The sequence below is a fragment of the Scyliorhinus canicula genome, chromosome 22 (assembly GCF_902713615.1).
Source record: "Scyliorhinus canicula chromosome 22, sScyCan1.1, whole genome shotgun sequence".
Lineage (NCBI taxonomy): Eukaryota > Metazoa > Chordata > Chondrichthyes > Carcharhiniformes > Scyliorhinidae > Scyliorhinus > Scyliorhinus canicula.
Window position 1 is genome coordinate 2720427 of NC_052167.1, and position 25819 is coordinate 2746245.

The 25819-nt window shown below is 47.8% G+C and overlaps 1 protein-coding gene across 2 annotated transcripts in view; it reads right to left on the reverse strand.

The window, feature by feature from the left end:
- si:dkey-192p21.6 (uncharacterized protein LOC565246 homolog) overlaps positions 1-25819 on the reverse strand; it is a 237319-nt gene that overhangs the window by 198011 nt on the left and 13489 nt on the right. For both annotated transcript variants that reach the window (XM_038783222.1, XM_038783221.1), the window contains exon 3: positions 14365-14504. In XM_038783222.1, the coding sequence (XP_038639150.1) occupies positions 14365-14504 (140 nt within the window). The remainder of the gene's footprint in view (positions 1-14364; positions 14505-25819) is intronic.

The window sequence follows — 25819 nt, forward strand, 5'->3', positions numbered from 1 at the left end:
TCCCGAATCGGCGCGATGGCCCGACGCCGGCGTAAAAAAAACAGCGCGGATCACTCCGGCATCGGGCCGACCGGAAGTAGCGGAATTCTCCGCACTTCCGAGGGCTAGACCAGCGGCGGTGGGGTTGGCTGGTGCCGCGCTAGCCGGCGCCGAAGGGACTGCGCGAGTTAGCACATGCGCAGAACCGCCGGCGTGGTTCAGCCCATGCGCGCGGGGGGGGTGTCTGCTCCGCGCCAGCCAAGGCGAAGCCCTACAGGGGCCAGCACGGAAGGAAGGAGTGCCCTCATGGCACAGGCCCGCCCGCAGATCGGTGGGCCTCGATCGCGGGCCAGGCCATGCCACCGTGGGGCCACCTCCCGGGGTCGGATCCCCCCCCCCCCCCCCCCCCCCCCCCCGAGGTCCGCACCAGCCAACTTACCTGCCAGGTCCCGCCGTGTGGGACCATGTCCAATTCACGCCGGCTGGACTGGCCAGAAACCGACGGCCGCTCGGCCCATCGGGGCCTGGAGAATCGCCGGGTGGGGGTGGCCCGCCCCCGCCCGAAAACTAGCACCAGAGAATACGGCAGCCGGCATCGGAGCAGCGGGGCGGATTCACACCACCTCCCCCGGGGATTCTCCGACCCGGCGGGGGTTCGGAGAATCCCGCCCCGAATCTGAAAGACAGCACCTCCAACAGTGCAGCACACCCTTAGTAATATATTCGACTCTAAGCCTAAAATAAATGCTGAAATCTCTGTACCCACAACCTACAGTGTCAGATACCAGAGCACTGCTCACAAACTAACCTGACTGGTCCTCAATGGCCATGTACAATGCTGAGGTGTAGTCAGCCTGCCATGTTACTCAAGGTTGGTCTTCAACACCGAGCTAAAGTACTAGCAATTAATAAAGCCATATATCATACAAAAAACATCACGGTGATTAATCATAACCTATAATTTATGTTAAAATCAATTAATAATAACCAACCTGCCTCTTTATTTAATTGAAGGGAAGTTCTCCACTCCCAGGCTATATCTGGACTGTCAATCTCACTATCAAAGTAAAATAATGAAATAAGTTTTTTTCCCCCTCTTTAAATAATCATAAGATTAACGACCGTTGAATTATGACTGTAATTTTCAAACAAGGCCTTAATCAATTCCAGTCAACAGCCCTGCTTTGTATCTGAAGCTACATACTGAAGAATGAGGTGACATGTTTTCCCCAATTTTTTGTAATATTCTGATTTTTGGTTATGTTCCTTGGAGATGGAAAGGTCAAAGGGCTTATACATGAAGTATTTAAAAGAGTGAAGAGGGGGGTTGACAGGGTAGGAGAGGTATTAGAGAATCATAAAATTTACAGTGCCATTCGGCCCATCGAGTCTTCGCCGGCTCTGGGAAAGACCACCCTACAACCCACGCCTCCATCCTATCCCTGTAACCTAGTAACCCCACCTAACCTTTTTCAAAACTAAGGGCAATTTATCATGGCCAATCCACCCAACCTGCACATCTTTGGACTGTGGGAGGAAACCGGAGCACCCGGAGGAAACCCACGCAGACACGGGGAGAACGTGCAGACTCCGTACAGACAGTGACCCAAGCCGGGAATCGAACCTGGGACCCTGGAGATGTGAAGCAACTGTGCTAGCCACTGTGATACCGTGCTGCCCATTATGATTCCTCCTAGTCACGGAGTCCGCAAAAGAGGGTCCACATTCTTAGATTTTGAGCTTCGCAAGTTCAACGTTCAAGCAGAAAAGTCTCTCCAAATGGCTGAGATAATGTGGGACGCAGGATGTTCTTGAAGGTCAGAGATGGCAAATGACCTTCAGTCTTTAAAAGAGAGATCAGAAAGAAAGAAAGAGAGAAGGTGAGTGAGTGAGAGAGAGAGAGAAAAGTAAAGAGAGAGAAAAAGAAAGAAAGTGGGGGAGAGAGAGGGAAGGAAAAAGAGAGGGAGAAAGAGAGAGGGAGCAAGGGAGAGAGAGAAGGAAAGAGAGAAGGAAAGAGTGAAGGAAAGAGAGAGAGAGAGAGAGAGAAGGAAAGAGAGAGGAGAGGGAGAAAGATAGAGAGAATGAAAGAGTGAGAGAGAGAAGGAAAGAGAGAGAAGGATAGAGAGAGAGAGAAGGATAGGGAGAGGGAGAAAGAGAGAGAAGGAAAGAGAGAGAGAGAAGGAAAGAGTGAGAGAGAAGGAAAGAGAGGGGAGAGAGAGAAGGAAAGAGTGAAGGAAAGAGAAGGAAAGAGAGAGAAAACAAGGAAAGAGGGAGAAGGAAATAGAGAGAAAGAGAAGGAAAGAGTGACAGAAAGAGATAAAGAGAGAGAGAGAGAAGGAAAGAGGAAGAGAGAGAGAAGGAAAGAGGGAGAAAGAGAGAGAAAGAGAAGGAAAGAGAGAGCGAGAAAGAGAGAGAGAGAGAAGGAAAGAGAGAGAGAAGGAAAGAGAGAGAGGGAGAAAGAGAGAGAGAAGGAAAGAGTGAAGGAAAGAGAGAGAGAGAAAGAGATAAATAAAAAAAATCTCATGTGGGATGATGTTTTAATGCAGTCACATTTCAAATCTTATCCAGCTCTGTATTCAATGCAGTATTATCATGCTTTTAATCAATGGACTTTGGTTTAATGTGGCAGAATCTGAAATTCTATACAGGCTTTTTCTAAGGAAAGTCAAATATGTTCAATTACCCGATTTTGTCACAAGTCTTTCTATTCCTGACTCTCATCAGAGTGTGACATTCAGTCAAATTTCAATCCACAAATTTTATTACATTGCCACCCAGTGGCAATGATCAGGAACGACTGCAAATACGGTAACTGAAGCTTGAAAGCAGACTTCTGAAGCACTCCACCAGTCCCAGCCACGTCTCAAGCCGTGTCACTTCAATGAATAGCTTTGACTGCTGTCTGCAGATGGAGGTGTCACAGCTGCCGGTGACGTGAAGTGACAAACTATTTTTTTTCTTGGAGTGGGTTGTGGAGGAAATACTGGGGGCACTCCTAATTAAATAATCCCATGGAATATCTAATATTTAGCTGAGCCCCCCCCCCCCCCCCCCCCCGCCCCCATGGGTTTCCCTGCAACTTGGAATGGCTTCAATGGGAAATTCCATTGACAAGCGGCGGGAAGAGAGAATCCCGCCGCCAAGATACGGCGCAAAGCTGGGAAACACAGAATTCAGCGGGTGACCCAAAAATCAGTTCCATGCCGGCATGGAATAATAGTGGGATTCTCTCACGCTTCCCGTCAAGGCGGATCGGGAATCCCGCTGGAGGCCGGCCCCACCCCCGACCACCGCACAATTCTCCACGACGCAGAAAACACGCTGGTCCAGAACACGTCCGGAACAACGTAACATTAGGACCTATCTGAGGGAGGGCTGAGGCAGCCTTTAAAGTTCAGGATAGAGGCCGCCAGTGACCCTGGGACACCACAGCAGTGGGTGGGTGGGAGCATCTATCGGGTGGACCCTCCAGCTTCAGCGTCATCGAGGAGATCCATTTTCTTTCTTCAGTGGCGAATCGGTGATTGTTGGACATATTTTCAGCCCCGTTTTGGGGGCGTTTAGCGGGGTGTTTCTCCCCCGCAGCACTGAGAACGAACCCGCTGTCAATTGGGACTCTTTTTGACGTCGGAGAGAAACATTCCACCAAGGCCGCACTTACCTCGCTTCCTCGTCAGTGCCGAAAGAGATCGGGACGCCATTTATAAATACCGCCCCAATCTCTCGACCCCTTCGGAGTCCCCACCACAGCCTCCTGACCCCGCCCCCCCCCCCCACCCCCCCAACATCCCAACCTACCCCGCCCTTCACCCCACCTCATTAGGGCCAGACACCCCCAGGCCCAATCCCTGGCACGGGAAACTAGGCACCCGGACAGTGCCCCCCTGGCACCTTGACAATGCCACAGTGGCACTGCTAGGGTGACTGGGTGGCAGTGTCAAGGTGCCAGGCTAACGGCGGCAAGATGCCCGGATGACAGCGGGAGTGCCAGATACCACCCTGTCCAGAATCGACCACCCAGGGGCCTCCAAAGGCCCAGGAAACCCCCCACGGTGCCTTCACGCCTGGTCCACGTTTGTGTGTTAGATCTTGTGAGGCGTTGCGAGCTTCGCATATCTCGGGAGAGACCTCCCGTGATATTTAATGGCCTCGTCGCGATCCGAGTCGGGTGTGACGAGGCCACTCCCGAATGGGGGCATTCTGATCCACCTCCCTATTGTGCTGCTCCTTTAAGATGCTCCTTAAAACTTACCTCTTTAATCAAACTCTATGTCATCTGCAATTTGGGACATTGTACTGTATGAAGGGTGTTGTATAAATGCAAATTGTCGTTGGTTTGTGATCTTGACGTCGATAGATTTCTGAGAGCACTGGCAATGTGCAAGACCTGATGCATTTTTTAAAAAGCTTACGTATTGTGCAGCAAGTGACAGTCTTGATAGGAAATGAGTTTACACCAGTAAATACAGTATTGAACGTATTGGGCCTCAGGAAGACAATATTTGCCCAATGGCCTCTGTAACACAAGCGCTCTCCAGAAACCAGCTCCAGAGTTACAGAGCTCCATCTTCGGGAAACATTTCCAGGTGTTGTAGCGAGCGGATATCGCTGCGTGTTTCCCGCCGCTCGGCCCGGCAAAACCCGCAACGCAATCCACTTAAGGAGGCCTGACAGGCTACACGTCGCCAATAATGCCATTTCATGGAGCCGGCGCTCGCCAGCGCCCCCCCCCCCCCCCTCTCCCGACTAACAAGACCGAGCAGCACTTAAACTGCACTTGCTCAGCCAACCCCAGCCAGCTCGCAATAATGGCACTGAGGAGACCCGGCCCCAAGGTTCGGCGACGCTGACCTGGGGAGGCTCCTGGACACGGTGGAAAGCAGCACGGATGTCTTGATCCCCAGATTGGCTCTTGACTTAATATTTCATCTGAAAGACGGCACTTCGGACGATGCAGCGCTCCCTCGTCACGACATTGACGGGCCGACCGGATAACGTCCTCAAGTCCGAGAGCAGGGTGTGGGCAAAAATCTTCCAACGTGGATTCTGATTCAGCAAGCTCAGCAGTGCCACCTTCAGAGCTCCGCAGCCATCTGTGACTATTTCCTTCCAGTTAAGATAAGGTTTCACGCAGCTGTGGGGCATTTTTCTTTGTCCCTTCTATTTTAAAATTGTCTGTATTGATTTCCCAGCAGATACATTATATGATCAGGACAGACTGAGTTTCGTTCTGTGTGTGCATCGGTCGATAGATGCTTGGGTTAAAACAGAGAGGGACCTGTGCATTGATTTGAAGATGATATGCTGGACCAGTCCCAGACAAGAGCAGAGCAGAGAGAAATCCAATGCTCTCAAAAGTTCAGTTAAAGCTGACCCGAAATGAGATTTTCAATCTGAGTGTCTGCTTCATTCAAAATGTTTATAAATACAAGTCAGAAAAAGTACCTTGCCAAGGACAACCGTTTGAGGTTTTGTTTTGCCTCTGTATCCGTTAAATTTTTAATAAGACCTTGTAAAGTCTTTAGGCTGGTGGGACTTTGTGTTTTACAACATCAGATTTTATTAACTGAGGGACATCAATACATTGGGTTACCACTGCTGGGATCATATTCTTAAACACTTTGTCCAAAGGAGATTCGGCATCTGGATGATCGGGGAAATCAACAGGAAAATTCTGCAAAAGTAAAGGATGGGCGAACATTTTGGCTGCAGATAATTCATCAGAGCTTGGGGGTCGAGCTGTGTCACAATAATTCCAGCAAAGTAACTTGCCCCCTCCCCTAAAGTGTTTGCCTGTCTTTCATGGACAGGCTCTGTATTCCCAGCAAATTTATGATTGATAGAAAATTTTAAACTTGCAGCATCTTTCGCAGGTTCAGGATGTCCCAGTATAACATCTTGTCCAAGCATCTCTGACAGTTCAGCCATCCCCCAGCGCTGCACTGAAGCATCGGCCACATCATCCAAGTTTCCCCGGTGGGGTTTGAATCCACCACCTTCTCGCTCGGGGGCAGCAAAGCGCCACGCCTTTGGAATTTTAGGGCGCAGCTGCCCAAGGTCGAAATTCCTTCCCACACCGTCTCTCGGCAGGAAGCACGCTGGCTATTCCAAACGGTCATCTAAAAATGGAGCACCATGGAATCCAAGTTATGATTCCGCAATCCCGTGCTCCCAGCGGGGAACGAGGCTCAAAGAGGGCACAGGTCAAAGGTGACACCACAATGCGCAGTTTTGATTCACCAACATTCAGTCTCAGTGAGCACAGCTCCACTGGCAGCTGGGGAACTGCGTCACTCCTGGAGTGACAGTCAGTTAAGGACTTGCACCTGAACGTCAATGACTAATAAATATATCATCCTTGTGTTTCCCGAAATGGCACTTGATCTTCCAGCCGAAATACTTCCTTAACGGCAAGGATCTTAAGAGCCATTTTTATGATAAAGTTAGCATAACATAAAATGAGAGGCTTGTGGATTATCTGTGTACGGTGAATGGAATGCTTGCCTTTCTTTCTAGTGGACTAGCACACGAGGTGGGGGGAAGATACCACTGTGCCACCCACCTCTGCTGGGTCTTTCCTTCAAGTGGGACAGGACATACCCCAAAATGGTGATGGTGGTGTCTGTAACATTGTCTGCCAGGTTCGAGTCCGTGACTATGACTAGGTCAGGCTGTTGCTTGTCTAGTTTGTGGGACAGCTTCCCCGATTCTGACACAAGTCCCGAGCTGTTCGTAAGGAGGGCTTCGCAGGGTCGACAGGGCTGGGTTTCCTGCTGTTGTTTCTGGTGCCTAGGTGGTCAATGCTGGGTGGTCCCTTCCACAGACCAGGTAAGGATGGCAGCATTCCTTCCCTAAAGGACCTTCATGAACCTGATGGATTTTTATGAAAATTGACAATGGTTTCAGGGTCACGGTTACGGACACCAGCTTTCCAGTTGCCAAGGTGGGATTTGAACCCATGTTCTGGGTTACTAGCCCAGTGCCGTTACCACGACGCCTCTCTCTCTTCTTGATACTGGAGGGGCACATGCTCAATCTCCCAGTCTGCCAATGTCCTGACCTCAGTCATATCTGTCTGCTGGAAAAGGTGAGCAGGAGCCGGCACTTTGCTCAGACGAGGGGCGATGATATCATTGGCCTGGAGGAACACCATTTTTCTCAGACCACTGCCACTGGGGACTGTGAGCTTGAAAAACCCAAATTGGCAAGGCAGACCAGCTCAGCATGCCATTGCCAAAGAATCAGAGATGCCCAGACAGTTACATATTATTTAAGGAGCAGACAGTTTCAGACTCACACTCAGATCGACCTGAACCAATTAATTAATCAGAAAATATTGGAAATTCTCAGATTCAGGCGTAGAAACCATAGAATTCCTACATTCAGCCCATCAAGTCTGCACCGACACTGCGAAAGAGCACCTCACCTAGGCCCACACCCCACTCCAATCCCTATAACCTAGCCTGTATATCTTTGGATACCAGGGGGCAATTTAGCATGGCCAATCCACCTAACCTACACATTTCTGGGCCGCAGGACGAAACCGGAGCACCCGGAGGCAACCCGCGCAGACACGGGGAGAACATGCAAACTCCACACACCGACAGTCACCCAGGGCCGGAATTGAACCCGGGTCCCTGGTGCTGTGAGGCAGCAGTGCTGACTGCCCATCTATGAAGAGAGCAGCTATTGGCTATAATTCTGCCATTCCCCCTAACTCCTCCTCCAGACCAATCTTTTGTTTCCTTACTTGTCCCATGACCACCATATTTTGCCTTGCACCATCATCCCTTTTGTCAATTTAATGTCTTCTGCCTTCTAGCCTATCTCATTGGGGAGATGGTGGCGTGCTGGTTTCGTCACGGGACTAGTAATCCCGGGATCCAGGGCAATAATCTGGGGATCTGGGCACGACTCCCACCACAGCAGATGAGGAAATTTGAATTTGATAAAAATATGGAATCAAAAGTCTAATGATGACCATGAAACCTTTGTCAATTTATGTAGAAACCCACCTTGCAGGCACTAATGTCCCTACATGTGCCATCCTTACCCTGTCTGGTCAGCATGTGATTCCTGGTCCACGGCAATCCGTAGAAGAATCCATAGAATCCCGACAGTGCAAAAGGAGGCTATTCAGCCCATCAAGTCTGCACCGACCCTCCGAAAGAACAGTCTACCTAGGCCCACTCCCTCGACCTATCCCCGTAACCCCACGCATTGATCATGACCAATCAACCTAACCCGCACATCTTTGGACTGTGGGAGAAAACCGGAGCACCCGGAGGAAACCCACACAGACACGGGGAGAAGGTGCCGCACAGGCAGTGACCCAAGGCTGGAATCAAACCCGGGACCCTGGCGCTGTGAGGCAGCAGTGTTAAGCGCTGTGCCACTGCGCTGCCCTGTAACAGAACGAAGGGAAGATTTACATTCATATGGCGACCTCAGGATGGCAACCACTGTGCCAATGTGCCGCCCAATGTGGTCGATTCTTAAATACCCTCTGAAATGCCACTCAGTTCAAAGACAATTATGGATGGGTAATAAGTGCAGACGCAGCCAGCGACATCGACATCCCGAAAATGAATGAACAAAAAAAAAGACCCTCCCTTTATTCTTCCCCCTCCATCCTCTTTCTCTACCTCTGTAACTGCTTCAAAACCTGATCTATCCCGAACTTTTCCTGGTTCTGATGAAAGGTCGTTGACCATAAAGGCTGCTTGACCAACATTTTCTGTTTTCAATTTCAGGTTTCCAATATCCCCAGCATTCTGCTTCTGTAAACAGTGGAGCCTCACTCCCTTATCAGTGCTGTCACAGCAGGGCCTAGCAACGAGGAGATCAGAGCTGGCAGGCCTCCATATGGGGGTGATAAATTTGATTTTCTTCTAATCGATATTATTGATCAAGGCTTTTCAAATGACTATGGAGGATTGCTGCGGACAGAGGGAATTCCCCAGGGACCCGCCTCCCTCCCCCCCCCCCCCCCCACCCCCACTTTAATCTCGTCCATTCCCTTATTGAGCAGCTGGAGAATATTCTGTCTGCCTTTTTAAATTGGCCTATTTACCTTTGATCAGAGGACGGGATGGTCATTAACACAGAGCAAAACCTCGTGACCTTGAATTTACTCGGTGCGAACATTATTGTGCGAGTGCTTAAAGTGATTGTAGCAATTCCCATCTTCGACATTTGAACAGAGGTGCTTCGACAGATTAGTAACCCAATCACGGACGAAGGACTTTAAGGCCTGTCCATTCAACCACTAACTAAGGCCGTGAGGCTCCCCGATTATTTTTTTTTTTAATTATTTGAGTCGGCATCATCCAATTTTCAACAATTTTCTGAGAGTATGCTAGAACTGTCTGGTGCTATCATTCGATTATACTTAGCCGCCAGTGATAAGACTGACTAAAATTATTTTATTGCGGATGCCCAGCAGCATGTTGGCAAACATCAATCTTTTCTCAATTTTTAAAATAATGTTCTGTTCATATTTGTTAAGGAAACGTTTAAACATGAGCGGCCCAGGGTAATATATAACCCACAGACGGATCCTTTATCGTCTCTCAGGTAAATATTTCATAGATGGTGGTGAGCTTTGGAGATTCTTGTACAAATGATACAAAGGAAGATTCTGGGGCGGGATTCTCCCAGCCCTGGGCCGGGCCGGAGAATCCCCGGGACCGGGCCACGCCGCCCCGATGCCGGCATGCGGAGAATCGCGCCATTGGCGCTGGCATGGTTGGCGTGGCACCGGTGGTGGGCTGCTCTACACGGCCCCCCCCCCCCCCCCCCCGCGATTCTCCGGCCCGGATGGGCCGAGCGGCCGTAAGAAAAACATCGAGTCCTGCCGGCGCCGTTCTAACCAGCTCTGAGCTGGCTGGATCTCGGCGTTGTAGGGTCGGGTGGCGGCCTGTTGGCGGGGGGGGGGGGGGGGGGGGGGGGGGGTCCAACCTGGGGGGGGGGGGCCTCCTCCGATGTGGCCTGGCCCGCGATTGGGGCCCACCTGTAGTCCTGCGCCATGTTGCATCAGGGCCGGCACGTTGAAGGAGGCCACTGCGCATGCGTGGATCCCACGGTGCACAGTTTGCTCCGGGATCGGCAGCTGGAGCGGCGCGAACGTTTCCAGCGCCGTGCTGACCCCCTGTAGGGGCCAGAATTAGAGAATCCCGCCCCAGACCTCTATAACTATTATTCATACAATTAAGACAACTCAAAGCGTTTCGCTGTTTCAATTACTTAAATGTACAGTGATTGTATAGAGTTGCCAACCCTCCAGGATTGGTCTGGAGTCTCCAACAATTGAACATCCATCTCCAGGAGGCTGCTGTGTGCGGCCCTGGAGAAAAATCATCGGGATGTTAAAAAAGACTGGGTTTTTTTTTTCTAATTTTCTTTGAATATTTCTTCTTACAAGATATGAAAATATTGAAAACAGGGCAGAGGTGGGGGGAGGGGAGCGTTTGGCTGTGAGCTGAGCTTCGTCCAATTGCGTAATGGGTCTTTTTGCTTTCCAGTTTATAATGTTCTTGTCGGATGGTCTGATTTACTACAAGAACACTTGTAGCTGTAGCTATAAATGATTTATTAACATTAACTGTGGATTGGGCAGCACGGTAGCGCAGTGGGTTAGCCCTGCAGCCTCCCGGCGCCGAGGTCCCAGGTTCGATCCCGCCTCTGGGTCACTGTCCGTGTGGAGTTTGCACATTCTCCCATGTTTGCGTGGGTTTCGCCCCCACAACCCAAGATCAGCCATGATCTCATTGAATGGCGGAGCAGGCTCGAGGGGCCAGATGGCCTACTCCTGCTCCTCATTCTTATGTTGTTATGTTCTTATGTGCAGGCTAGGTGGATTGGCCATGCTAAATTGCCCCTTAATTGGAAAAAATGAATTGGGTACACTAAATTTATTTTAAAAAAACATTAACTGTTGGTAAACTATAATCAAGCCAACAGATGACAAACAGTAAAATCATGCTAAGCAACCTCTCTCCTCAACTTCCTCCAGCCAGTCTGAGGTCAGCTGACCTACTCACATCTATGCCAGTGAGACTCCTAGTGGTCAGTCGGTGAATTAAAACACAACCATGACATCACTAAACATACAGTTGGTGCAGGAAGGCCGTGCATCACAAGAATGGGCGCATTGGCCGACAAATGGCTAGCAAGCGGGGCGGGGCAGGTGATGCGGTGAAATCTCCAGGGATACATTTAATCGGAGTTGGCAACCCTACTTGTTTAGCAGGTAAACAACGTCGGCGAACGTCAAGCTGCAAGATGGTGGGTGATGTTACTCGTGGGAGAAATGTTGACCAGCTCACTGGGAAATCACCCTGCTTTCTTTCAATCCTCGCTATATCCACCAACTCTGCCTCAATTTAACGTTTTATATTGAACACCCCCTTGGTACTGGGCACAATTGATGCCTCATTAAAAAGGCAAACAAAAATATGTCAAGCAAATGAATTGAGCAAGGATTAACATCACAAACATAAATTTGGAGGTTCTATATTTTGTTTCAAAAGAACCGGAATCATCTTGAAACAAAGCAAATATGGGTTGATGTAAAAAATCACTGCTGTGTTCCTCTCCGGCAGCTAAAAGGTTTTGTTTTTGTTAATTTAGATGATTAATAATAGATTATAAGCCACCACCATTTACTGAAGAGAGGGTTTAAAACAGCTATATCTGGTAAATTACTGGAAAAAGCATCCAAAGGCTTTGTTCCTGCTTCATTTTCAATCATTAATGCTCAAGTTTGCAATTAGATACCATTACCAGTTCAAAGAGCACTCCTTTCCCTGACTCAACCACTCTGACTATCACGCTTTGAAACTGCACTGTTAACTTCAACAAAGAACATAAATCACAATTTTATGGACTGGGAGAAAAGGGAGACAGGATGGAGGAGGCGGTCACTTTGGCTCGATGGTGATGAAGGTGAGAATTTCGGTTGAATTGAAGGACACAGTGTCGGGCCTTCTCCAGCAGTGCAGGATAGTGCCACGCCTGGCCTTCACTGCGATTTTCTCAGTAGGGGCTGGAATTGAAGGACACAGTGTCGGGCCTTCTCCAGCAGTGCAGGATAGTGCCACGCCTGGCCTTCACTGCGATTTTCTCAGTAGGGGCTGGATTCTTCCGCCCCTGTCGCCGCAAGAGACGCAGATGATGGAAATTCATCATCATCTCTGTCTTAAATTTGTGACCCCTTACTCTGAGATTATGCCCTCTGGTCCCAGACTCTCCCACAAGAGGAGACAGCCTCTCAGCATCTCCCTTGTCAAACCTCCTGGGAATCCTACATGTCTCAATAAGATCACCTCTCGTTCTTCTAAACTCCAATGAGTACAGGCCCAATCTACTCAACCTTTCCTCATAAGAAGATTCCTCCATAACCAGGATCAATCTAGTGAACCTTCTCTGGACTTCCTCCACTGCCAGTATATCGTGCCTTAGACAAGGGGACCAAAACTGTTCACAGTATTCCAGGTGTGGGCTAACTAGCACCTTGTAATGTTTTAGCAAGACTTCCCCATTTTTACACTCCATTCCCTTTGAAATAAAGACCAACATTCCATTTGCCTTCCCTATTGCCTGCTGAACATGCAGGCTAGCATTTTGTGATTTATTCACGAGGACCTCCAAATCCGTCTGTGCTGCAACTTTCTGCCATCTCTCTCCATTTCAATAATATTCAGCTTCTTTATTCTGCCTACCAAAGTGCATAACTTCACATTTTCCTACATTATATTCCATCTGCCAAGTTATTGCCCACTCACCTAGCCTGTCTATATCCCTCTGCAGACTTGTGTTATCCTTACCACTTGCCTTCCCACCTATTTTTGTGTCATCCACACAAACTTGATAATAAGGCATTCACTTCCCTCGTCCAAGTCATGAATATATATGATGAATAATTGTGGCCCCAGCACGGATCCCTGTGACACTCCACTGTGTACAGGTTACCGTTCTGAAAAATGCTTCTCTTATTCCAACTCTCTGTCTTCTATCGGTTAGCCAATCCTCTGTCCATGCTAATATACTGTCCCCAACACCGTGGGCTCTTATCTTATTAAGTAGTCTTTTTTCTGGTACCTTATAGAACGCTTTTTGGAAATCCAAGTATACTACATCTACTGGTTCCCCTTCATCTACCCTGGACCCTGGAACACGACAGCAATGAGTGGCAGACCATCTTTCAGGTGGATGTTCCAGCTTCAGTTTAATCAAGAAGATCCATCTTCATGCCTCAGAGCGTTCCCGGAGTCCATTTTCTATTTCAGGAGGTCCATCTTCTTTCTCCAACAGTGGGTCAGTGATGTCGGGCAGGGAGAACATTCTGGTTTGAAGAGCGGAGGAGATATCGTTCTGATTTTTCCTCTTGCGATTTTACCCACATGAGGAGGAAGCTGTTTTGCTTTCCGCTCCACTTCAGGGATATGTTCAGGGTGATGTTTTGATGTCAAATGTACAGCCGCATTTGTAAAACGCAATTTCACTAATGGAAAATAAGCCTAAAGAGATGTTTTAAATGTTGCCCAGATCTTCCAGTTTCCGAATCATCAGCACGTCAGGATCCCGGGCAATGAACTCCGAGTTACAGTCAGAGATATCAGACAGTTCCGCAGTACTTGAATAGTTACCACGGAAATGGTAGACAGGAAAATCTTTGGGGAGTGGGGGTGAAATCCGAACAAACACGGGGAGAATGTGCAAATGCCACACAGACAGTGACCCAGGCCCGGGATCGAACCAGGGACCTCAGCGCCATGAGGCAGCAGTTCTAACCACTGTGCCACCGTGCTGCCCTAGAATGTGATCTTAAGCCAGTTTGTGAAATCAAGATGATGTCGGTAATGGGAGGGGCTGGGGCTGGAGCAGTCAGGTGTTGAGGTTGAGTTCAATTAAAGATTTGACTGTGAACATAACAGCAGTTTCTAAAAAGGCTGGCAGGTTAAACAGTAGTTTGTCACAGGCAAGAATCTGCAAGCTGTTTCCTGCATGCTCTCTCTCTCTCAGAGCGGTTTATTCAAAACATATTTTTACAGCAAACTGTTCCTGGGTTGGCTAACTGTATTTAACAGTGTATTGTGACCTGAGATGGGTTTTGCTTGAGTAAAGATAAAAGATAGCAGTTAGGAATTAGTGTTTCATTGTATTGTTAAGCCTTGTTTAACGGATAATTGTAAGCTATTTTCCTGAATGATGTGAAATTTATTTCAATTCTGTGTTAGTAATAAAGTTTGTTTTAATATGACATATCCTATTTGTCTTCTGAAGCAAAGTATTACAAATTTAACAAAATGTCGGGGTTTCTGTCCGGTTCCTGGCAACTGTTGTGGTCTGGGATCGTCACAGTGCATGTGTAACCTCCCTTACCTGCAAATTGCAGAGTAGTTGTGTTCCTGTCCAACAACAATCTGGAGTGTCAGTGGAAACAAAACACTCACAGTGGCACTGGCATTTGTGGGATGGTCTCCTTGTTGGACAGCTGCCCGTATTAGAAGCTGGTAGAGACACTAGGGGAGAAAGCAAGAAAGAAGCATTACCATTATCCGCTAATACAGTGACCTCAAGAATTCGCCATGGTTAACAGTATAGTTCTCAAGCCTTTTGCCCTCCTTTTCGTTGAGAACTGCTGAAACAACACTGATCGGCTTCCCCCCTCCTCGTCCATGTTCTCTTTGTCTTTCTGCCACGTGATGCAAGGACCTCTGTTCGGCTAAAACCTAGAGGGCAATGACCTGATTCCTCCTCCCTTAAAAACAAAGGGCGGGATTCTCCGACACCCCCCGCCGGGTGGGAGAATCGCCGGGGTCGGCGTGAATCCCGCCCCCGCCGTCCTCCTAATTCTCCTGCCCCCAAAAACCGCACCGGCGTGAGTTGAGCCGCCCGCCTCGAGAATGGTGGGGTCCGGCGCGACTCAATGGGCGCCGGGACTGCCCGAAATCTCCGGCCCGCGATGGGCCGAAGTCCCGCCCGTCTGTTGCCAGTCCCGCCGGTGTAAATTGGAGTAGGTCCCTTACGGCGTAGGCGGGCTCTGGGGTTCTTGGGGGATGCAGGAGGATCTGGCCCCGGGAGGTGCCCTCACGGTGGCCCGCGATTGGGACCTGTGCCGTGGGGGCACTATCCTTCCGCACCGAAGGCTGTGATCCTCCACTATTCACGGTTTGGAAGCGAATCCCTCTGCGCATACGTGGGGTTGACGGCAGCACGTGCTGGCGCTCCCGCGCATACGCCGTCCGGCGGAGGTCCTTCGGCGCCGGTTGGTGTGGCGCCAAGACCCTTTCCCGCCGACCGGCGGGACGCCAACCACTCCGGGGCGGGCCTAGCACCTGAAGGTGCGGAGGATTCCGCACCTTTGGGGCAGCCCGATGCTGGAGTGGTTCACGTCACTCCGTCCCCCCCGGGACCCCCCGCCCCGCCGGGTAGGGGTGAATCCCTCCCAAAATCTTTGATGAATGATTTTCACTCGACATGTTAACCTGTCTTTTTCCATTTCCGGTACTGATGGAGCAGAATTTTCTAATTTTATTTCAGATAATGGAGCGGCACCGATATTCGTCAAGTAGGTCAAATAACTCACTAAGCCACAGACAGGAGACAGTATTAATATTCCACCCTCAATGGAATGGCTGCAAAAATACCAATATTCCGACAATCACAAAACTGAATATATATCTCTCTTTTTATTGCCAAAGTAATAATGGTATGATCAGATAGGCTACAGTACTTCATTTATCATCATCGTCCTCATGTGAATAAAACTCCAGTAAGCAGTAAGTCAGTTGAGCTAATCAGCACAATGTTCTGGCAGATTTTGTATAAACTGCACTGCCCACTTTATTTAAATGTTTTGAGGACAATGAATAATCACCAGTAATACAGATTTACAGATCAAGTGTCGTGAAAATTATCTCTGGCCCGCTAAGATCGTTGAAGAAAAACTGAAGGATATTAATGTAATCTGCATCACACAACTATGTTCCACAGTTAACAAGTCTTTGGATCCCAACTGTACAAGAACCCAAAAATAGTCAGATGTGAGCAAAGACGAGATAATACGTTGAAGCTCAGTCCTCACAGACCCCTAGCTCTCCCACTGAAACCCATTCCTCACACACTCTAATCCTCCACTGAAGCCCATTCCTCACACACTCTAACTCCTCCACTGAAGCCCATTCCTCACACACTCTAATCCTCCACTGAAGCCCATTCCTCACACACTCTAACTCCTCCACTGAAGCCCATTCCTCACACACTCTAACTCCTCCACTGAAGCCCATTCCTCACACACTCTAATCCTCCACTGAAGCCCATTCCTCACACACTCTAATCCTCCACTGAAGCCCATTCCTCACACACTCTAACTCCTCCACTGAAGCCCATTCCTCACACACTCTAACTCCTCCACTGAAGCCCATTCCTCACACACTCTAACTCCTCCACTGAAGCCCATTCCTCACACACTCTAACTCCTCCACTGAAGCCCATTCCTCACACACTCTAACTCCTCCACTGAAGCCCATTCCTCACACACTCTAGCTCGTCCACTGAACCTATCCTTCAAGTATTCCACTTGCTAGGGCAGCATGGTGGCACAGTGGTTAGCATTGCTGCCTCACGGCGCTGAGGTCCCAGGTTCGATTCTGGGTCACTGTCTGTGTGGAGTTTGCACATTCTCCCCGTGTTTGCGTGCGTTTCGGCCCCACAACCCAAAAATGTGCAGGCTAGGTGGATTGGCCATGCTAAATTGCTCCTTAATTGGAAAAAATGAATTGGGAACTCTAAATTTATTCTTAAAAAAGTATCCTACTTGCCCCAACACACATCACTGCAATTTTATTTGCTTATATTTGTTGACACATTATTGCAAGCATTTGTTGCACTGAATAAGGTTCTCCACAATATATGTTTTTAAAATTATCTTTTCATTCACTTCCTCTGGCCCTACTTTCCTGACTTAATAATATTCTGCATTTGCATTATCTATTTAATGTTTTACATACTTGATGATGTCGCCACTTAACCTCCTTTCCTCTAAACTGCCAAGTTTTAGTTTAGCTAAGCTTTCTTGATAACTCATTCATTTCGTAGCTGGCATCACCTATCTCTGCAGTTTCAATTCCATAGAGATTGCTTTTGTAGCACGGCAGTCAAAACAGAACATAGAGATAGCGCAGGAATCTGCAGCTACAGAATTGTTAATCTGGTGCACATTTTAGCTTCATTAGCATCCAATATGGAGGATGGGATGCATGCACGCAATCCCGCCATATTGCTCAAGGCAAACAAAAAGGTAAGTTAACATACCTAAATAGTAGGAGTACCACAGAAGTGTTACATCGCAAAAGGAGGCCATTCGGTCCATTGTGTCTGCACCAGCTCTCCAAAGGAGCATCATGACTTTGTGCCATTCCCCTACCTTTCTCCCATACCGCTGCACGTTTAAGTAATGATCTAATGTTCTCTTGAATGCCTCGATTGAACCTGCCTCCACCACACTTCCAGGCCGTGCATTCCAGACCTCAACTACTCGCTGTGGAAAAAGAAATTCTCCCATCGCATTTGCTTCTTTTGCACATCACTTTAAATCTGTGCCCTCTCATTACGAGTGGGAACAGTTTCTCCCTATCTATTCTGTCCAGCCCCCTCATGATTTTGAACATCCCTATCAAATCTCCTCTTAGCCTTCTTCTCTCCAAGGAGAACAGTCCCAACCTCTCCAATCTATCTTCATCACTGAAATTTCTCATCCCTGGAACCGTTCTTGCAAACCTCTTTTGGCGCACCCACCAATAAATCCACAGCCTCCCTACAATGTGGTGCCCACAACTTTCAGATGAGGTCTAACTAGTGTCTTGCATAAGTTCACCTCTTGAACTCCATGCCTCCATTGATAAAGCCCAGGATATTCTATGCTTCATTAACTGCTCTCTCAATCTATCCTCCCACCTTCAATGATCTACGCACATATTAACCCAGGCCTTCTGCTCCTTCACTCCTTATGAATTGTACTCCTTATTTCTTATCGCCTGTCCATGTTCGTCTTACCAAAATGCATCACATCACACTTCTCTTCATTGAACTTCATCTGCCGCCTCCCTGCCCATTCTACCAACCTGTCTGTATTCTTTCAAGTTCTACATTGTTCTCTTCATAGTTTACAATTCTTCCAAGTTTGGTATCATCCACAAACTTTGAAATTGAAATTACTAATTAAGTCTAAGTTATCGGAGTGGTAACAAATGCCATTAGCGAAAACAACAACCCATAATGACGCCTGTATGCAACACCTGTGCCGGAACCTGTCTCTTGACAATTGGCCTCTTCAGCCACCAGCTAAGCTGTGCCAGGTTAAGTGGATTTGCTTGCTTCATGGCCATCATCTTTCGTAGATGGAAGGATACCGACAACAATATTATTGACATTGTTATTGTACCAGGTTGAAATTCATCCCTTGAATGTGCCTTGAAGTGCAATTCTTTGAACATGAGGTTAGCACTGCTGCCTCACAGCGCCAGGGACCCGGGTTCATTTCCGGCCTGGGCTGACTGTCAGTGTGGAGTTTAGACGTTCTCCCCTTGTCTGTGTGGGTTTCCTCCTGGTGCTCCGTTTTCCTCCGGCAGTCCAAAATTGTGTCGGTTAGGTGGATTGACCATGCTAAATTGCCCTTAGTGTCCAAAGACGAGGACGTGCAGGTTAGGTGGGGTGACGTGGATAGGGTGGGGGTTTGGGCCTAGGTAGGGTGCTCTTTCAGAGGGTTGGTGTAGACATGATGGCCTGAATGGTTAGCCTTCTCCACTGTAGGGACTCTATGGAAGTGCAAATGTAGCCCACAGAGGGTTAAACACGCAGCTCTTTAATCCAGATGCACATTTTGTAGCAGATTAATGGTCCTTGAGTCTCAGCCTCCCGAAGGCTCATCTGTTTAATTATTCATCCCGCAGATCACTGTAGCACCCTCATTATTCAGTAACCACTGGAGTCTTGCCAATGTCAATGTAATTCTAAATCCCTTCAAACTGTCCCAAACTGGTACATCAGTGCAAACATGAATGGATCCTGACGTGGCCAGCTTGCCAAGAAATGTTGTACTTGAATTATGAATTCTGTCAACTGTTGATAAAATTAAAACTGGCAAGTTTGTAATATTCACCCCTCAGCTGCGGTTCAAGAGTGTATGCTTACAAAATAGTCTAAATGATCTATTAATACTAAAATGACTCTTACCATTTAAGGAGTTCAGTGTGTAACAGAGGATTTCAAGCTACCAAACAATTCAGTGCACTCAGCAAAAAAAATGATTATGGGGATCAGGAATTCTAGTCACCAAATGTTGTTCAGTTCATTGGAATTCTATCCGGTGAGGGCGAGCAGAGAGTGAACATGGAGTGATTTGTTCAGTTGTAATTACATACAATGGAAGTGAAAATAAAGTATTGTATTCGGCATGATTTGCGTGATGCCTTTTCTCACTCTTGTAGAATTCTTACCTTTGGGTCAGAGTGGTGTAGCGGCAATAACACCACTAACCAGAGGTCCAGGCTAATAATTTGGGGGAGTGGGTTCAAATCCCACCACGGCAGCTGGTAGAATTCAAATTCAATTAGTAAAGCTGGAATTGAAAGCTGGTGTCAGTAACGGTGACCATGACAACCATCATCGATTGTTGTAAAAACCCATCTGGTTCACTAATGTGCTTTAGGGAAGGAAATCTGCCATCCTTACCCGGTCTGGCCTACATGTGACTCCAGACCCACAGCAATTTGGTTGACTCTAAAATGGCGGGGCAAGACACTTGGGTAGGGGCACATTAGTGAAGTACAAAACAAAAACCAAGGGCTGGATGGCAAGGGTTCCATCAGTAAAATAAACTCAGAAAATGACCCTGTCAGTTGTGGTGAATATAATATATATATATATGATAATTCACACTGTCTTTATATGCGCAGTAGCGCTATCCTACCACTAGGGGGAGTAGCTCTGGGAGTACTCAGGAACTTGTACTGGGCTCCATCCTTGGCTCCGCCCCCGACTCCTCCCCCTAGTGCGGCTGTATAAATACCCTTGTCCAGAGTCAGCCTGAGTTCACTAAGAGTTCATCAACGGGTAACAGGCTGGCTCTGAAGTAAGTCGATTACAGCCTAGATTCATATCGGAAACACGTGTCTGGTGAATTGATGGTTCCATCATCAGTATAATAGCCCACTAAGGTTTCTTAAGATACCTACAGTGCAGAAGGAGGCCTTTTGACTCATCGAATCTGCACCGACCCTCTGAAAGAGAACCCTACCTAGGCCCAATCCCACCACCCTATCCCCACAACCCCATCTAACCTGCACAACCCTGGACACGAAGGGGAAATTTCAACATGGCCCCTCTACCTAACTTGCACACCTTTTGGACACTAAGGAGCAATTTAGCACGGCCAATCCACCTAACCTGCACATCTTTGGCCTGTGGGAGGAAGCCGGAGCACCCGGAGGAAACCCACGCAGACACGGGGAGAACGTGCAGACTCCGCACAGACAGTGACCCAGCGGGGAATCGAACCCAGGTCCCTGGCGCTGTGAGGCAGCAGTGCTAACCACTGTGCCACCGTGCCGCCCTTTTCTTTTAAATGTATTTACTATGACATTACAATACCCACGGTCACCAGAGCAGCATTGTCAGAGGCGCTTCCCTTTGAATAAGTAATTAAACAGAGATCTGTCTGCGGTAATTCTGAGCACAGCTTCCACACGGTTATAACCCCCACAAGAACGACACGATTACTCTGCCCTGAGCCTGGTGAGATACGAGCTCCCCCACTGAAGGACGGAGGCCCTTCAGCGGGCTAGTTAATTCAGTACCGGCCCAGGGAGAAGCCGTGGTGCAGTCATCCCGACTGGAAATAAACCGTCTTTTTGACACCCCTTTCTGGACTCCTCTGTGACTCCTAAACACAGGGAATGCTATCTGAGAGGAACAGTTTGCAGAGGCTGCTGGGACTGACGGCTATCAGTTGATCAGTGGAGCCAAGGTTATCAATCGAGTGTCAGTCGTTACATAATAGAATTTCACTTGCAGCTAAATGTTTTCCTCTCTTTTCAGCGTTCCAGTACGGCTAAATGCAAGGGAAAAAAGGGTGTGGTTCTGAGCAAAGATGGAGCAGACAATTGGCGCCGCATTAATAATCCCAAGGTTAAAAAAAAAGGCTATTTAATAATAAAACAGTTGTGGTTTGTGTCAAACAAGCACCTTGGTCGGAATTCACTGGCCGTTGGGTTTCTTTTTTTCCGTATCCAGCATGGGAAAACTCAGTCAGGGTTAGCCAGGTACGGCAGGTGTGCCACACACCAAGGTTCAGAACGTCAAATTGGCACAGTGGTGCGCCAGGGTGCAGAAAGTCAGAGGGCGCTACTTCCTTTGCCTTTGACAGAGTGTGACAGCAGGCAGGAAAAACAACAAACAGCTTTCCTCAGCACGTCGTTGGGAGCATTGAAACAAAAAGGCCCGGGGCGGCTACCGTACCCGTGGTTAAGGCCACCCCACCAGCAACTTACTTCTTTAAAGATCAGGGCGCCACCTTTAAAGGCCAGCCCAGCGCACAAGAGTTTATCTGGAACCCCTCTAACCTAACCACCCCACACACCCTGCACCCCACACCGGCAGGCTCTGTCCCTTGGCACAGCCCCTGCCACTGACCTTCACTCTGCTCTGCCCTCAATGGATTGTCTTACCAGGAGTTGGGGGTCGATTCAGGTGTGGAGACCGGATAATGAGACATAAATTAGATGTGAATGTATTACAATTATGTTCCTGACGTCCCACTAAGTCACGGGTCAGGAGGGGGGGGGGGGAGGAAACAATCACAGCACAATTTAATGTCAGCGTGAAATGCGATGTGGACCACTCGTGAGATTTTCCATCCCATCGTCGATCCCACCCAATTAATCGTGGGAGCGGAAAATCCCCCCCCCCAGGAGTGTGCTGGCAGGAATGTGGAGCGGCTGAATGAGCTGCAACTATAGGTGGGGACATAGGTAGAGGTGTAGTGGAGGAAAGTTAAGACCTCGCGGTCGATACTCTTTCCGCCAGCCAGCGCGTACTTAACCCGGAGGATTAATAGCTAAATGCAGGGTTGGGAGATTAGTGTTGAGGCGAGGAAGGATTTTGGACCAATTGAGACCCTGAACGATACAAAGTGGCTGCAGGGGAGGTAAAGGATTTCTCCTAACCCGAAGGTTCTGCACCAGGAGCATATAGGGCAGTGGATTTTAATTTAAGCAAGTGCGTTTGAGAGGCGGCAGGTTGTGGGAAGTTGGGGGTGAAGAAACTTACCCTTTAGCAAAGTGGGGCTGCTTTTATTGTTGTGCTGGACCACACAATTGAATACTATGGAGTCTCACCAGGAATATGTGGGCCTTGTGCTACCAGCCTGGTTTGGACGCGAAGCCTAAAAATGCTGCATTCCCACATTTCAACTATGATTTGTGGCATTGAATCCAGGATCGAACCCAAGTCCTCGGCACCATGATTGAGCCTCTTTCATCATTCAATTAAATCATGGTTCATCTGTACCTCAGCTCTCAGCTCCGCCCAATCACCTTTATTTCACAGCTCTTGACAGCCTTCTGTAACCAAAAGGCTAAAAATCTCAAAATGACAGCGCAAATTAGTATATGCTTAAATCTAAGAATGAGAGGCGGCACGGCGGCACAGTGGTTAGCACTGCTGTCTCACGGCACCGAGGATCCGGGTTCGAATCCCGGCCCCGGGTCACTGTCCGTGTGGAGTTTGCTCATTCTCCCCGTGTCTGTGTGGGTCTCACTCCCCACAACCCAAAGATGTGCAGGGTAGGTGGATTGGCCACGCTAAATTGCCCCGTAATTGGGAAAAAAAAAAGAATTGGGCACTTAAAATTTTTATATTTTAAAAAAAATCTTAGAATGGAGCTGGAATCCATAAGCTTGAGATTCAACAGTGAGGACTGCCATCAACTCTTGGGAGAACAGGGTCTTCTGCAAGTGACTAAAACTTGTGGCCAGATTATCGAGCTAGCCAGTTGGGTGATTGCTAAATAACATGAAGTGCAATGAAGATAAAAGATCCATAAAAGACTCACATACAATAAAGTTGTTGCCTTGGTGGGCAACATGGAGTCGTTGTTGCAACATTAATATTTCATCAGATGACACAGCTGTTGCCATCTATTAATTAAATATTACCAACCCAGGCATGCTGTCGTAAACCACAGTACTTTGCTCCGGTTGTAACTCCGTTAATTGCTATCACACTTACAAGTTGGATAACTTCCATATTCTGTGGCTGACCACTGCATATTCTGTCTTTACTAGATGGCGATTTTGCAATAACAGGTTTAATCTGATCAGAATATGTTGCCTCCCTGCGTAACATTGATTACACTTCAAAAGCAGCTCTGGCTGCGAAGCACTTTGAATGAAAGAACTTGCATTTAATTGGCACCGTTGGCAATGCAGCACCCCTCGGTACAACAGGTCATTTTTTCTTATTAATAATAATAATAATAATAATAATCCTTTTATTGTCACAAGTAGGCTTACATTAACACTGCAATGAAATTACTATCCAGCGCCAGTTCGGTTACACAGTGGGAGAATTCAGAATTCTCAGCCGGTACGGGAATTGAACCCGCGCTGCTGGCCTTGCTCTGCATTACAGGCCAGCTGTCTAGCCCACTGAGCTAAACCAGCCCTGTACAAGGTAGGTTTTTGCACCTTTACAGTGGCAAAAAGTTAGAAAATAAAAGATTATTTTTTTTGTCCTGTCGTAAAGGTGCAGTTGCCAATTAGTTTTCTTTTCCAAATTAAGGGGCAATTTAGCATGGCCAATCCACCTAACCAGCGCATCTTTGGGTTGTGGGGGGGTGAAACCCACACAGACAGAATGTGCAAACTCCACACGGACAGTGACGCAGGGCCGGGATTCGAACCCGGATCTGCAGCGCCGCAGTCCCAGTGCTAACCACTGTGCTACATGCTGCCCTAACAGTGATAGTGTACCAATGTGAGTTTGTGATGTACCAGTGCCAAGAGGTCCAATATGTCGAGCACCAATATTTAGTGCTCCAGGTTGAATTGATGTCTTAGACCTTCAGTTTATGTAAAGCCAGCTATTAAGGGGTTGTGATTAACTGAGTTGCGTCATGCAGATGAATTTCACACTTTGCATACTTCACATTGCAGGTTAAGTGTGCAACATGTGAAATGTGTGAAGTGCAAATCAATGGGGAATTTAAAGGCCGCTTTCAACTGACATGCATTTGGGCTCAGCACTTCATTCTGGTGACTAAACATTGTCAATTAGAGGCAATGAACTGGGGTCCTCTGATCCAGGAAAGAGCTGCTTCCAAGAGAATCCTGTAGAAATAAATAAGGTGCTGAATAGGATCGTGAGAGACATTTACACCAGGACGGGGTGCAGGATCTAGGCCGCAAAGGGAAATTAAGGTCAGGAATCATTTCTTTACAAAGGAAGTTACCAACGGGTAGAAAAGCAGTCCCAGGAAGTGTGGGGGAATACTGGGATTTTAAGAAATAGCCGGATGCTCCAATGGAGAAACGTGGGCTTCCAGGCCCTGATATTACACTAATATGGAATGGAAAATTTAGACTGTGGTGCCATGGGACAATTGGGCACTTTGATCTTCCATTTGCCTCAGTGGCTCTGTGTTCTCTGATCCTGTTCCCTCCTGGAGAGTTCCCTATCAGACGTTGGGTTGCAGTGGGTGAGCCCAGTGTCTGCCCACCCTGTTCCACAGCACTGCGCCCGGTACAGGCTCGGAGGGCCAAAGGGCCACTTTTAGTGCTGTATTGTTCTTTGTTCTTTGTAATAAGGGTGGGAGGTGTTGCTATAAGCAGTGAGCTGCCAATGGAGACACAGATACTCCTCGCACCAGGCAGCATTTAAATAGTTTAATTGGCCATTTTTTCAAAACAAAAGTCACCAATTTAACGCTGATTAATAGAATGCTTTAAATAATTATATCGAGATTGAAATTTTCCCAGAACCTTCAGGCTGGAAAGTCTGACGCTAAGGTGCTGTGAAATTCCAGGTACTGCGCTTCAAGTGGGAATGTCACAAGTTATGTGTGTCATTATGTTGATGCTAACAGATTGGTAACCCACTGCTCCGTATTATGTGCTCTGCTATATCACAATTGACAAATGAGGCACCAAAACAAGTTTTCAATTGATTAAAAATATCCTTTTAAGCACGATGAAACAGTGAAACACAGGCGGCAGTTAAGCTGCTTTATGAGGTTATGAAGAATCTGCTGTGACTCCAGAGTAGTTATTGTGCCATCATGGAGAATTATTATCTCTCTCAGAAGTTAATTCCTTAATGTAAAATACTCAAGCATAAGCCTCGAGCATGTATATCGTACTAAAAGCTGTTGTCAACTAGTGTGTGAAAAACAGTCATTTCTTCATTCTCTTCACTGAAAAAGAACCCACCAACCCCCACGTCGACAAGAGCTGACAGGTTTTCCAATTATGGAACTCAAATAAAGGTTTGTACCGGAAGGGCCATTAGACATTGCGACGCCAAGTCAAAATGCACACAACCCCTCTGTGAAGTGGTCAAGTAATCCTGCACAAGGGGGATATTTGGAACAACAAAAAAAAGCAGTGGTATGTAAATTAGCACAGGGCAGAAAGGGGAGATCTGTGGATGGGTATGGCACCATGAAAACGCAACACAGCTAGGTATTAGAAGCCATGCAAAGTTGGGCAAACAAAATGATAACTTGGATTAAGAAGTTACAGGAGAGGACAAAAAGTTTGGAATTGTTTACTGGTGAAGT